Genomic DNA, 15,112 nt, shown 5'->3' with positions numbered 1-15,112 from the left:
CCATACTTTGTAAACTTTTCTTAATATCATCAATATTCTTTTCTTATTACAATCAATGTTTTTCAGGATTCTCTGATAAATAGCAAGTTTAAAAGAACAGCATTTATTTAAACTTTTGATCAATTTAATGCATCCTGATTAAATAAAAGCGTTAATTTAAAGGTCTTACTGACTTTTGTATGGTAGTGTAATAATTTCTATTATTTATTACAACATTGAATAGCAAAGTTTGAATTGAACAGCAAAAAGTAAAGTTATTTCACAATGGTAGACAGTGAAAGTTCTCTACCAGTCTCTTCTCTCTGAAGCGAGCGCCCTCGAGGTGTTGATAAAAGGATCCCAGTACTTGGTACGCCGCGGCCCTCACTTTAGGGTCATAGCTGCTCAGGGCCGCCACTGTGACGCCCAAAGCATGACTGGAAACAAACTTCTGACAGTCTACCGCACACTCTGAATAGAGGGAGACCGATGACAGCATAGGTTAACAAAACTAAATGTAACGTGCGACCTTCAAGAAGCAGGCTCGCAGGCAAAGGATGAAGTAAATGTAAAGTTTAAACTCAAATGATGTCCAATTGCATTATGGGCATGTCTCGTCCGGTTACCTGGCCGAAGGATGAAGCTGAACAAAGGCAGGAGGAAGCAGGGATCATACAGAGATGACAAATCTAGAGAATGTTTGCCTTCCTGTGTGTCAAACAAGTTTTTACTCGCCTGTAGAAAGAGAGAAAGATACTGTTCATGCAGCATTTAAAAGTGTACAATTCAGTTTATTTTTACATTAACAGTAAAAGGAACAGCACAAAATGAAAATCAGTTATTCTCCCTCATATCATTCTAAACCTGCATGATTTCTTTTTTTATAAACGGGTGGCCTGGGGGTGAGTAAATAGTAATAGGCAGATATATTATAATACTATGAAATACTGTGTGTTATTTAGTCTAACAGCCTGTTACTACCTGAAGGATGATGTATCGCTGCTGTGGGAAGTGTGTGACCGTGTTTAACATCCTGTCTGCAGTGAGCAGCGACAACAGCTGCTCTGAGCTGGGCTTCTGCCACAGTGAATGTCCCAGGCTCTTCCGGGCTTTATGGTGCTCTACCGCGGCAGGGCCCCAGAGCACATACCTGACAACAAATAGACACAAATAACGTTTGCAGTAAACAACCATTTTCTGTTAGTGGAAATCATGTGAGGTGAAATATGCTGAAAACATACTGAAACTCTGTAAGACTAAGGTTGTTCTTCTCATATTCCTGGAGCAGGAGTAAAATCTTCTGATCTGTGAAAATCAAAAGATTTTACTAATCACATAACTGACTTCATCTAAAATCCAAATCAAATGAACCATGTCTAATGGTCACGTCTACCTGTTGTGCTCAGCGAAGCTCCATATGCACCGAGAAGCACAAGGAAGTGATTAATGTTACAAACTTCAGGACATTTCTTCACCAGAATAAGCAGGAGAGACACCAACGACTCTGGGGAGGGGGAAAAAAGTACATTTAAACCAGCTATCATTCAGGGTTATTTGAATACGTAATCCCAAGTATAGTAATAGGTATAAAGCAATGATATGAAAATGATAGCTCGTTGAAGAAAAAAATATATGTATATAAATATACATACACAATTATATACACTGCCACTCAAAGTTTGGGATCAGTAAGATTTTTAATGTTTTTTAATGGAAAAACATTGATTCTGCTCATCAAGGCTGTATTTATTCGAACAAAAATACAGAAAATAACAGTAATATTTTGATATCTTATTGCCATTTCTAATATTGTTTTCCTATTTTAATATACTGTAAAACAGAATTTATTTCTGTGACGCAGCGCTGCATTTTCAGCATCATTACTCCAGTCTTCAGTGTCACATGATCCTTCAGAAATCATTCTAATATTATGTATTATGAGTGTTGAAACTGTTGTGCTGCTTTTTTTTTGGAACGTGATACTTTTTTCTTTGATGAATACAAAGTTAAAAAGAGCAGCATTTGTTCAAATAGAAATCTTTACTATGACTTTTTTTTATTCATATTCATTTATAACACATCCTTCCTGAATAAAAGTGTTGATTTTGTTAAAAAAAAAGAAAGAAAAAAAGTACTGACCCTAAACTTTTGAATAGTATTGTATATTGTAACACAAAATGTCTTTTTTAAATAAATGCTGTTCTTTTTAACTTTTTATTAATCAGAGAATCCTAAAAAAAATATCACAGGTCCCAAAAAAAATATGAAGCAGCACAACTGTTTCCAACACTGATTATAAATCAGGATATTAGAATGATTTCTGAAGGATCATGTGACACTGAAGACTGGAGTAATGATGCTGAAAATTCAGATTTGATCACAGAAATAAATTATATTTTAAAGTATATTAAAATAGAAAACTGTTATTTTAAATTGCAATTATATTTCACAAAATAATTTTTTTTTTCTGTATATTTGATCAAATAGATACAGCTTTGATGAGCAGAAGAAACATTTTTAAAAAACATGACAAATCTTACTGGTCCCAAACTTTTGAGCGGCAGTGTATATATATAGCAAGAACAGAAACTTGCTACTGCCAATACATATGCCAATACAAAGATGCGAGTATTTAAGACATATTGCTGCTGCACAAATAGGGTATAAAATAACCCTCCCCTCTTCTCCTTCTGTCCCCTCAAGTATCCAAACTTCTCTCCAGCCATCCTACAACATGCCCACTAGACCCTATTCCCTCACACCTTCTCCAAGCAATCTCTCCTACACTCTTACTAGCACTCGCACACATCATCAACAAATCTCCCATCACAGGCACTTTCCCCCACTGCGTTCAAGCAGGCTCAGGTAACCCCACTGCTCAAAAAACCTACATTAAACACTTCACTTATAGATAGCTACGGACCTGTCTCTCTCCTTCCATTCATAGCAAAAACACTTGAACGAGTTGTTTTTTACCAGGTATCATTAATTCTCTCACAGAACTGGTTTTGGCTTATCTGAAGGACATCACTGGACACTTACTGGACCCCCTGCAGTTTGCCTACAGAGCAAACAGGTCTGTGGATAATGCAGTCAACATGGGACTGCACTTCATCCTGCAGCATCTGGACAGACCAGGGGCTGATGTGAGGATCCTGTTTGTGGATTTCAGCTCCGCTTTTAACACCATCATCACGGACACCCTTCAGAATAAACTGACACCGCTCTCTGTCCCAACCGCCGTCTGTTAGTGGATCAACAGCTTCCTGACAGACAGGCAGCAGTTAGTAAAGCTTGGTAAATTCACATCCAACACCCGCACCATCAGCACTGGAGCTCCTCAGGGCTGCGTTCTCTCCCCACTGCTCTTCTTCCTCTACATGAATGACTACACAGCTAAAGACCCCTCTGTCAAGCTCCTGAAGTTTGCAGACGAAACCACACTGATCGGCCTCATTCAGGACGGTGACAAGTCTGCTTATAGACAGGAGGTTAAGGAGCTGGCTATCTGGTGCAGTCTCAACAACCTGGAGCTTAACACGCTCAAAACAGTGGAGATGATCGTGGACTTCAGGAGAAACCCCCCTGCACTCCCCCCCACTCACCATCATGAACAGCACTGTGACTGCAGTGGAGTCATTCAGATTCCTGGGCACCACAATTTCTCGGACTGCTGAGCGAATCATTGGTACAACCCTCCCCCCACTCTCCAAGAACTGTACTTATCCAGAGTGAGCAAAAGGGCTGGTAAAATCACTCTGGACCCCTCACATCCAGCACACTTCCTCTTTGAACTGCTGGTCGACACTACAGAGCTCTGAGCACCAGAACGACCAGACACAGAAACAGTTTCTTCCCTCAGGCAATCCATCTCATGAACACTTGATGATAAACGCGGAACACACAACTCTATTACACATTATTTATTCACCACACTTAATTATTTTTTATTTATTTTTTTTCATTTCAAATTTGCACATATCAGACCTGTACACACATAATTGTCTATATTATATATTGTGTTATTGCTGTTTTGTACATTGCCTATTTGTATATTATTCTTTTAATATCTGTGTTCTGTCCTGTTGCTCTCTGTCTGTTGCACTGTGGAGCTTCTGTCACTATAACAAATTCCTCGTATGTGTAAACATACTTGGCCAATAAAGCTCATTCTGATTCTGATTCTGAACAACCATCTGGATGCTAACCAGTCAGGTTTCAGGAGTGGCCATTCAACTGAGACTGCGCTACTGTCAGTCACTGAAGCCTTGCGGATTGCAAAAGCTGACTCCAAATCATTTGTCCTTATTTTGCTGGATCTATCTGCCTCTTTTGACACTGTGAATCATCAGATACTCCTGTCCACCCTTTCATCACTGGGCATCACTGGGATTCCACTTCGCTGGTTTAAATCCTATCTCACTGGTAGGTCTTTCAGGGTGGCCTGGGGAGGGGAGGTATCCAAAGCACATCAACTGGTCACTGGGGTTCCCCAGGGATCGGTTCTTGGACCTCTCCTTTTCTCCACATACACTACATCCATCATGCAGGCACATGGATTCTCCTACCATTGCTATGCTGATGACACACAGCTCTCTCTCACATTTCAACCAGATGATCCAACGGTAGCTGCATGGATCTTAGGCTGCCTGGTGGACATCTCGGCATGGATGAAAGAACATCACCTACAGCTCAACCTGGCAAAGACTGAGCTTCTTGTCTTCCCTGCCACTCCGACTCTATAGCATGACTTCACCATCCAGCTAGGTTCATCAATAATAACCCCATCAAGTTCGGTCAAAAATCTGGGTGTAACCTTTGATGACCAGCTGACTTTCAAAGACCACATTGCAAAAACTGCTCAATCTTGCAGGTCTGCATTGCACAACATCAAAAAGATCAGGCCCTTCCTCTAGGAGCATGCTGCACAACTTCTTGTCCAGGCCCTTGTCATTTCTAGACTGGACTACTGCAATGCTCTTATAGCTGGACTTCCATCATGCACAATCAAACCTTTACAAATTATTTAGAATGCAGCAGCACGACCGGTCTTTGACGAACTCAAAAGAGGTCATGTTACACCTCTCTTCATCTCCCTGCACTGGCTCCCGGTTGCAGCTCGCATCAAGTCAATGATGCTTGCATATAGAACAGCCACAGGCTCAGCACCCGCCTACTTCCACTCATTTTTACGAATCTACATTCCCACCAGAAGTCTGAGACCCACTAGTGAGCGACGCCTTGTGGTGCCATCATAGAGAGGCACAAAATCACTTTCCAGAACATTTTTGTTTACCGTTCCAGGCTGGTGCAATGATCTTCCAACCTCTATCCGGAAAGCTGATTCTCTGACAATTTTCAAGCGACAGCTGAAAACTCACCTCTTTCATCACTATCTAACTTCATCTTTAAAAATAAATACATAATAATAATAATCATAATAATATATAATTATATATATTTTCTTTAATCTTTCCCTGTCTAGCTTGTACTTATTTGGACAATGCTTGAAACTTGGTATTACGAGAACTTCCCGTGTCTATTTGCCTCTGTAAAGGCCATTTCACACTGAGTGCGAAAAAGTGAGGCGAATCCCCGATAAACATAGCTTTCACACCGAGCACGAAACGATTGATCGCCTTCTGCTAATTCACGCCTGCTCGCTAGGTGGCGCTGAACAACAATGCATTTTTCCTCAGATATGTGTCTTGTATATGGATTTAACATCATCTGCTGCTCAATATACAGCATTAAATTAAGATAAAGTTTGGTTCTATGCCAGAAACACAAACTATCTATAATGCTTACAAGAAAACATCTTAAAATACAAACAGAAGTAGCATCAAGCTACATTTCAAAATTTATGTACATTAAATTAATGCATTTGCTTAAAACCCACATTAAAACATCATCGAGTGCTTGTAATAACTTCCGATTGTTATATAGTTGATTTTGATTCTATAATAAGCAGACAAGCACTCTTTGTATGTTTAATAACGCCACACTGCTTACGGTCATATACATCCTTTATTGTTATAAAAATGCCATGAGCTGCATACAAACCACATACAGAAAATATATCATCATAAGCCCTATTCGGATGGGATTAGTTTTACAGGGGTAGATGGGGTAATGTAATTTTACCACAAATAATTTACCAATATTAATGGCCAATTCGCACGGGATTAGAAATCTCAGTAAAACTATCAGAAGTGGGAGGGGTAGCTCGATTTACGCACTGCTGTCGCCTGCCTCTTGTCACGTGCATTTTATGTTACTTCCTGAATGGAAGTGCTCTTCATCATTCTGTAACAGTAAAAATGCTTGAGGTGGTTTAGACAAGACGAGTGATGCGCTGAGTGATTGACAGGAGGCGTAACTATGTAGAACTGCTGTGGCTGATATGAACCCACTGTCAGAGAGGAAGCGTAGCTGGTATTGTTTTACTAATCCTGCATTGTTTTATGTTGGAAAGAATTGAGGTTTGCCACGGACTTATCCCTCTGCCTAGAACGCAACTGAAAGCTTCTTCAAGCGCCTCTATATTTGAAAAACTGCGGAAAATGACAGGAAATGACGGAATATTTACGTATATTTTAACAGATTTAAACAGAACCTTTTTTACAGAAGGTAAAAGTCGCCGTAATCTTTACTGACATTGTCTGTAATGATCACTGAGATGGCGCATTCGGACGGGACTAAAATAACTGAGAAGCTCTGGTAATAATTACTTTACCCCACCTCTCCATGTAAAACTAATCCCGTCCGAATAGGGCTATAATCATGTCTATTTGCTTTCATATTTCATGTGTAGAAATATTTCACTCAATTTTTTTTAATACGGAAGATCTAGAGAGTTAACGAGCTCTGACTCATAACACTCGCACACGTGGAAGAAAACGGACATTCCAGATCACATAATTCAGTGGAGAATTAATAGAAATCATATTAAGAACATGTGAGAATAAATCTGTTCTCAGATACCAAAGATAACAAGAACTTGGCATCCACTCTCTTGGAATCGCTCAGAATACTCTTCTTCGGTGTTTGCTTACATTGGTTTTTGAAACAGCACCACCACTCTTTGCCTTTTTGTGCAACAGCAGCTGCTCCACACACGTGATCTAAGCTCAAATCTGATTGGACGGCCCGTTTCATCTAGAGCGATGAAAAAAAATAAAAAAAAATAAATAAAAAAAAAATCGACAGTACAAAACAAAAAATATTTGCTTTTTCGTGCCGCGAATGGTCGTGCCTGGTGTGAATAGGCCCAAAGGGATCTATTGTTTCGATTCAAAAGCGTCATCGCGCCAAATTTTCATGTTCGGTGTGAAAAGCCCTTAAGATGAATCTCTTGATGTATTCCCCAATTGTAAGTCGCTTTGGATAACAGCGTCTGTTAAATGAATAAATGAACCCATGGTAGATCAATACAGGTGGAGCTGGGGAGGTGGAGGGTTTCAGAGAAACTGAAGTTAGTATTTTAAACATACTGTGCTGGAACAAGTTTGATTTAAAGAGATTCCATGTTTAATGTTTAATTTGATTAGAAATTATTATTATTTATTGAGTACAGTTCTTTAATTATGGTATTTCTCCTATTCACTTTATTAATGTTTAGAGCGGCATCTAGTGGCAAATTGTATTTTATTTTAAATGACGATTTCTGGTGTTCACGTAAAATGAGGAAGTAGTGAGTGCTCCATGCGGGCAGCAGTAATGGCTCTCTTTAATCGCCAAATATTTCTGTAATCTTTATCCTTGTAACAGCATCGCTTGTAAGTATTTATTTGATTTGTATCAATGTGAATGTTGTTTTGCTTCTGTAGATTTGTTAATTTCTGGACATTCTTTAATGTGTTCATTTGTTTCTAAAGGAGCTACGAATGAAGATGGCAAAACGTCAATTGACACTGGCTTTGCCAGAGAAAAAGATTAAAGATCCTAATTATGTTCCTGAAGGGGAACTTCGCGCCATTGTTGCCGACGAGTTAAAGATGCACCTTAGTTTCGTCAGGGAACTGTTTAAGGAAAAATTCGCTCCAATTGCGGATAGAAGAAGATGTTCGTCTGATAAGAAACAACTTTGACAACATGCAAACAGCTCTTCGTCACGCTAGCAGTGGACTCTCTTCAGGAAAAGTTGGCGAGAATCGAAGATAAAAGTCGCCAGTCCAATATCCGTCTAGTAGGGCTGAAAGAAGGAGTAGAAGGAGATGACCCTCTGGGATTTATACAGAATCATCTTCCTAAATGGATTCCCTCTCTTGCTGGCAAAGAAATGGAGATCGAAAGAGCCCACCGTATTTACAGCGGCGAACGTTCGAAATCAACCCCTCGTACATTCATCTTCAAGATGCTGCGTTATCGAGACCGGAATGCAATCCTGAATGGAGCCCGAACCGCTGGACAAATTCTTCATATGGGAGCGCCGCTGCTTTTTTTCCCAGACTATAGCACCCTCATGGCGTCTAAAAGGAGAGCGATGGCATCGGCGAGGAAGAAACTGACTTCTCACCTCGAAACACCGGCGGAGGTTGAAAAGTTCGTTCTCAATCTGGATCCCGCCAAAAAGTCTTCTTTGAAGAAAGATGTAGCGGTTGCGTCACGAGAATCCGACGTGAACGAGGATGAATCTGCAGTTCCTATAGAGGACTTTACTGAGAAAATTTGACAGTCTCTTCATCCTAAAAATGACCGAGTCAGATGTTGACGGACTAGCCGGATGGCTAGGGTGGCCGCGTATCCAAAGACTGTTACTTTGAGGGAAGATAGAAGAGTGTGTTCTAACTTTGTTTACTGCCCATTTTGTTTTTGTTCTTACTTTTGTTGTTTTGTTCTATGCCCGGGACTGCCCACGTAAGTTTAATTGGTCTAGTGTATGCCTGTGTATTAGTTTGCGTAATATTTGTATGTCCAGATGCATATGCATATGCTCTGATCACCGTTATCTTTCTGGTGGATTACTTTATGGTCCTCCCGTCTTAGTGGTTGGTGTGAGTTGCTTTTCTCTCTTTAAGGCGAGACACGGCAGGCAAAAACATCGTTTTTTTTTTATTGGTCAATTTTGAGATTTTTGGATATTTGTCTTCAATAACATGTCTTCTTTTAGACTTGTGGTGAAAAAAAGTCCGAAATACACATTTAGGTCTTTATTTTACTGCACTTTGTCTGTTTGCGTCTGTAGATTTCTCATAAATTCAACAAAAGTTGGCGTTCTAAATCAACATGCTGCTCCGCGATCTCTGCCTGTACCCAGTCATCACGTATACTGCTGGAAAGCTCTCTCTCTTCTGTACAATGCTGTCGGATCCAAATATGGTTATTTCCTTTCTATCAGCAACCAATCGTGAAAGTAAAAGAGGGGATTTAACTCTAAATGCGCAATCTCATTGGCTGAAGACAATTTCTGACAACGTGATTCGTTCAGAATCGTCACATGACATGGTATGCGTTGACGCTTCCTTGTTTGGTTAAGCTTTCCGCGGGATCTTTTGAGTGAATGAATGAAAATGACTTCGCGTCAATCATCGAAAAGAGTACAGCAGTTGTCACTTGCAAGGGGGAAAAGGAAAATTAGTGATGGATTACCCAGTAAAATGCCCGCCTCGGGAAGCGCATCTGAACGTAAGTTGTCGATGGGAGGTTTAGAATTTCTAATGTCAGAAATAGCCCAATACGTGTGGCTGTTACCACCTTGTAACATATTATAACATTACTGTAACAATATTTGTTTTGTATGGATGAAATATTTATTTATTTATAAGATTTATAAGACTAGAATAAAGTGCCATCTCATTCATTATGTTGTGTTGCGGTGGTCAGTTTTACTTTTACAGTACAGATTTCTGTGTGCTGTATCTATAAAAACAAAACAAATGAACAGTTATTGATACAATACACATTTCATTTTAGTGGCATAAATTGAGAGAGGTCTTGAGTCACTTCACAGGACCAGGGAGCAGGTCAGGCAGGCCTATGCAGATATTGATGCAGATGTGGCAGAGTTGCTGAGAGAGGATGCAGATGCGGTGATAAATATCAGTGTCTTTTGATGGCACTTGGCAGAAAAGAGGGTTCACATCACACTATGGGATTGGGATCATCACACTTTTAATGAGGGGGCCTCTGCCATGCTTGCCATTATGGATAAGCTTTGGCTGGAAAGCACTGTCGTTACCGTCACCACCATCAGGGAAACCGATATGCTGAGGATCACAAAAGCCGAATCCATCCAGTCTGAGAGTGTAAAACGTTGCAGAAAGACTCTGAGCACAGCTAAAAAGCTGAAAAGGCATCAGCAAGAGAGGGGTGAGGGGCCTACATATGGTGCAGGCATGGAGAGCTAGGCTTTCAACCCTCATGGGTGAATTTTGTGTTCCGATGGACATAGATGACTAGAGTTGCAGTTCTGATGATAAGTTTGTGTCTGTATTTGTGCTTCTCTGTGGTTAGTTGAAGGTCTTATTTGGCAATGTTGTTTTATTCAGTTGTCATTGTTCATGGTCTACATTGTTATAAACAATTACTTGGCCAGTTGTTTTGCTTGTTAGCAATGTTTTCATATAAAAATGTGTGGATTTTTACAATATAAATCTTTAAAGCCCGTTTTCTCAAAATGACTTTTCTCTCATACTCCAAGTCCGAAATCTCCACTTCAGTAGCACCTATATACACCAAACTTTCCAGTCTTGTACCTAGTTATATTATGAAGACAATTACAGAGGGATTTGTAAATATATTATTCCTAGCCTGATTTATATAACATTTTATTCCAAAAAACATGGCGAAAATACATTTTTTAAGGCTATTGACAGTATATTCTGATTTACAGGATAACAAAAGTAGATATCCATAAATCCCTCTGTAATTTTTTTCCCATCTAATATGTGAACACAATGAAAAAAGAATTTTGAACCTGGCTTTATCCAATTCTGAGATTTCGTTTTTTAAAATATATGCAAATTAGCGCATATTTAATTAGATAATGCATAATTTGCATATTTAAACATAAAATTACAGAAACTTTGTAATACATTTTTTTCTCATCTTAATGTAGGTAATCAACTGGGAAAGTTTCATGGTGATATCTGCTAGTTAAAAATTTTACCCTATTCACCTGTAGTGTCTCGCCTTAATATATGGCTATAAATATTTTGTCATGGAACGTTAATGGGTTACCAAATGCGAACCAAATGCTTAGATTACCTAAGAAGCAAAAAGGTCTCTATTGCCCTTATACAAGAGTCACATTTGAAAACAGTGGATGTGCATCGCTTTCAAAATAGATATTTTAAAGTGATATCTGCCTCTTCGGCTGTTAGCAAAACTAAAGGGGTGCTGATAGTTATTAAACGTAATAGTGTTTTTTCAATTATAAGAACCGGTGGAGATACAGAAGGCCGAATCACTTATGCTGTTGTTTCCTTAAATAATACTAATTATACTTTTATGTCTATATATGCACCCACCGAGGGTGATAACTCATTTTTTCAAGAATTACTACATTTAGTTGTGAGTTTAGAGGACTGTCTTGTGGTGTTAGGGGGCGATTTTAATGCGGTGTTGGATCTCCAGTTGGATAGATCTCATGTCTCTAAGTCTGATTCAGTGATCTCTGGATGTTTTAATTCCTTTTTGCGACACTCTAATATATGCGACGTCTGGCTAGGGATCAAAATGACGGGGCTAGGGATTATACATTCTTTTCAGCTCGTTATAAGAGTTATTCAAGGATTGATTATCTACTTATGTCTCCTTCACTGATTCCCTATATTAGTAAAGTTAATATTCTACCAATTCTTTTATCTGATCATTCTCTGATAATTACATCTTTAACCCCCGCATCATTGGGCACTAAACGCAACCAATGGAGATTTAATACCTCCTTGTTACAGGAATGTACATTTGTGTCTGAGTTACGCAGCTCTTTGATGGAGATTTTACAGATTAACCGATTCAGAATAACAGAGATTTCAAAACAAATTGATCTACTAGAAAAGGAATTAAAAAATAACTTTTGTGAGACCAAAACCAAAATAGTAAATGTCCTTAAATCGGAATTAAAATCCATATATTTACATAGAGCTGAATTCATCATACATCGTACTAGACAATCATATTATTTCCATGGAGAACGGTCATCCAAGCTGTTGGCTTTGAGGTTGAAAGATAATGAATCTAAGACTAGTATATCAGCTATTAGACATGAGGGCTCAGTATACACTCAACCTAAGGATGTAAATAGGGTATTTGGAAACTACTACCAACTTATATGCCATTCTATCAAAACCTGGAAAGCAGCAGAGAAGATTATGGGAGCTTCAGATTCTTACAGTGACTCTACCCCCATTTGGCATAATAATAATCTTTGTACTGGCAACAAACCGTTCGTTTCCAAATGCTGGGCTGAATGTGGTATCTACACCTGCACAACGATTATGGGCTTAAGTCCTTTCAGATCTTAAAGGATGAGTTCTCGCTCCCAGGATTTTCTTTTTTTCTGTACTTAAGATTAAGATCTGCACTGAAAGCTAACGGAGTACCCTGGTCGATTAAAATATCTCCTCATCCTATGGTAAATTGGATAGATTCTAGTATGGCTTCCAGAGGTATTGTGAATATAATTTATACATCACTTGTAGTACGACAGTATTCAAACATTCCGATTGAGGGTTTCTGGGCAAGAGAACTTGACTCTGTGATTGATTGGGATAATGTCTGGGGAAATTGTTTTGCTACCTCTAAAAACCCAGCTCACCAAATGATCCATTATAAATTAATCTATAAGGCATATGCCACTCCTTGTTTATTATATAAGATGAAAAGAAAGTCTGACCCCTTCTGTCACCTGTGTAATAGCTCTAGTCAAGGTACATATATACATATGTTCTGGGACTGTCCCTGAATTGCCTCGCTCTGGTCCTTGGTACAGGACTTATTGTCGGATCTTCTGAAGACTCAGATCCAAAAGGACCCACTGCTTTTTCTTTAGCTGGATGATTCTTCGCTATCGTTGTCTGTCAATCAAAAAAGGATTCTGTCTGCTGCTCTTACTGCTGCTAAAAAGGTTATTTTAAACCTGTGGCTGGATCCATCTATCCCAGTTAGATTGACGTGGATGTCATACTTGCTGGACATTGCCCGTTTGGAGTGTACCACGGCCAAAATACATGGTGCCACCAGAAAGACAATACAATTTTGGTTGGACCTTACAATTTATCAGACCTCTCGAAATCCTGAGATGACATATTTATGTAATTTTATTTATTTATCACTTTTTTTTTTTATATATATATATATATATATATATATATATATATATATATATATATATATATATATATATATATATATATATATATATATATATATATATATATATATATATATATATATATATATATATACATACACAGGTCCTTTTCAAAAAATTAGCATATTGTGATAAAGTTCATTATTTTCTGTAATGTACTGATAAACATTAGACTTTCATATATTTTAGATTCATTACAACACAACTGAAGTAGTTCAAGCCTTTTATTGTTTTAATATTGATGATTTTGGCATACAGCTCATGAAAACCCAAAATTCCTATCTCAAAAAATTAGCATATCATGAAAAGGTTCTCTAAACGAGCTATTAACCTAATCATCTGAATCAACTAATTAACTCTAAACACCTGCAAAAGATTCCTGAGGCTTTTAAAAACTCCCAGCCTGGTTCATTACTCAAAACCGCAATCATGGGTAAGACTGCCGACCTGACTGCTGTCCAGAAGGCCATCATTGACACCCTCAAGCAAGAGGGTAAGACACAGAAAGACATTTCTGAACGAATAGGCTGTTCCCAGAGTGCTGTATCAAGGCACCTCAGTGGGAAGTCTGTGGGAAGGAAAAAGTGTGGCAGAAAACGCAGCACAACGAGAAGAGGTGACCGGACCCTGAGGAAGATTGTGGAGAAGGACCGATTCCAGACCTTGGGGGACCTGCGGAAGCAGTGGACTGAGTCTGGAGTAGAAACATCCAGAGCCACCGTGTACAGGCGTGTGCAGGAAATGGGCTACAGGTGCCGCATTCCCCAGGTCAAGCCACTTTTGAACCAGAAACAGCGGCAGAAGCGCCTGACCTGGGCTACAGAGAAGCAGCACTGGACTGTTGCTCAGTGGTCCAAAGTACTTTTTTCGGATGAAAGCAAATTTTGCATGTCATTCGGAAATCAAGGTTCCAGAGTCTGGAGGAAGACTGGGGAGAGGGAAATGCCAAAATGCCTGAAGTCCAGTGTCAAGTACCCACAGTCAGTGATGGTCTGGGGTGCCATGTCAGCTGCTGGTGTTGGTCCACTGTGTTTTATCAAGGGCAGGGTCAATGCAGCTAGCTATCAGGAGATTTTGGAGCACTTCATGCTTCCATCTGCTGAAAAGCTTTATGGAGATGATTTCATTTTTCAGCACGACCTGGCACCTGCTCACAGTGCCAAAACCACTGGTAAATGGTTTACTGACCATGGTATTACTGTGCTCAATTGGCCTGCCAACTCTCCTGACCTGAACCCCATAGAGAATCTGTGGGATATTGTGAAGAGAAAGTTGAGAGACGCAAGACCCAACACTCTGGATGAGCTTAAGGCCGCTATCGAAGCATCCTGGGCCTCCATAACACCTCAGCAGTGCCACAGGCTGATTGCCTCCATGCCACGCCGCATTGAAGCAGTCATTTCTGCAAAAGGATTCCCGACCAAGTATTGAGTGCATAACTGAACATAATTATTTGAAGGTTGACTTTTTTTGTATTAAAAACACTTTTCTTTTATTGGTCGGATGAAATATGCTAATTTTCTGAGATAGGAATTTTGGGTTTTCATGAGCTGTATGCCAAAATCATCAATATTAAAACAATAAAAGGCTTGAACTACTTCAGTTGTGTTGTAATGAATCTAAAATATATGAAAGTCTAATGTTTATCAGTACATTACAGAAAATAATGAACTTTATCACAATATGCTAATTTTTTGAAAAGGACCTGTATATATATATATATATATATATATATATATATATATATATATATATATATATATATATATATATATATATGGGCAGATCTAGGGCGCTGCTGTAAAAAGTTGTAAATCA

General features: G+C 39.0%; 1 protein-coding gene across 1 annotated transcript in view; it reads right to left on the bottom strand.

The window, feature by feature from the left end:
* urb1 (URB1 ribosome biogenesis homolog) overlaps nt 1–15,112 on the bottom strand; it is a 54,001-nt gene that overhangs the window by 13,675 nt on the left and 25,214 nt on the right. The window contains exons 29-33 of the mRNA XM_079388144.1: nt 1,373–1,483; nt 1,221–1,284; nt 961–1,129; nt 606–714; nt 290–450 (exon numbers count right to left, since the gene is read on the bottom strand). Of these exons, the coding sequence (XP_079244270.1) occupies nt 290–450; nt 606–714; nt 961–1,129; nt 1,221–1,284; nt 1,373–1,483 (614 nt within the window). The remainder of the gene's footprint in view (nt 1–289; nt 451–605; nt 715–960; nt 1,130–1,220; nt 1,285–1,372; nt 1,484–15,112) is intronic.

The sequence above is a fragment of the Barbus barbus genome (assembly GCF_936440315.1).
Source record: "Barbus barbus genome assembly, chromosome: 31".
NCBI classification, from domain to species: domain Eukaryota; kingdom Metazoa; phylum Chordata; class Actinopteri; order Cypriniformes; family Cyprinidae; genus Barbus; species Barbus barbus.
This window is presented reverse-complemented; position numbering and strand designations above follow the sequence as displayed.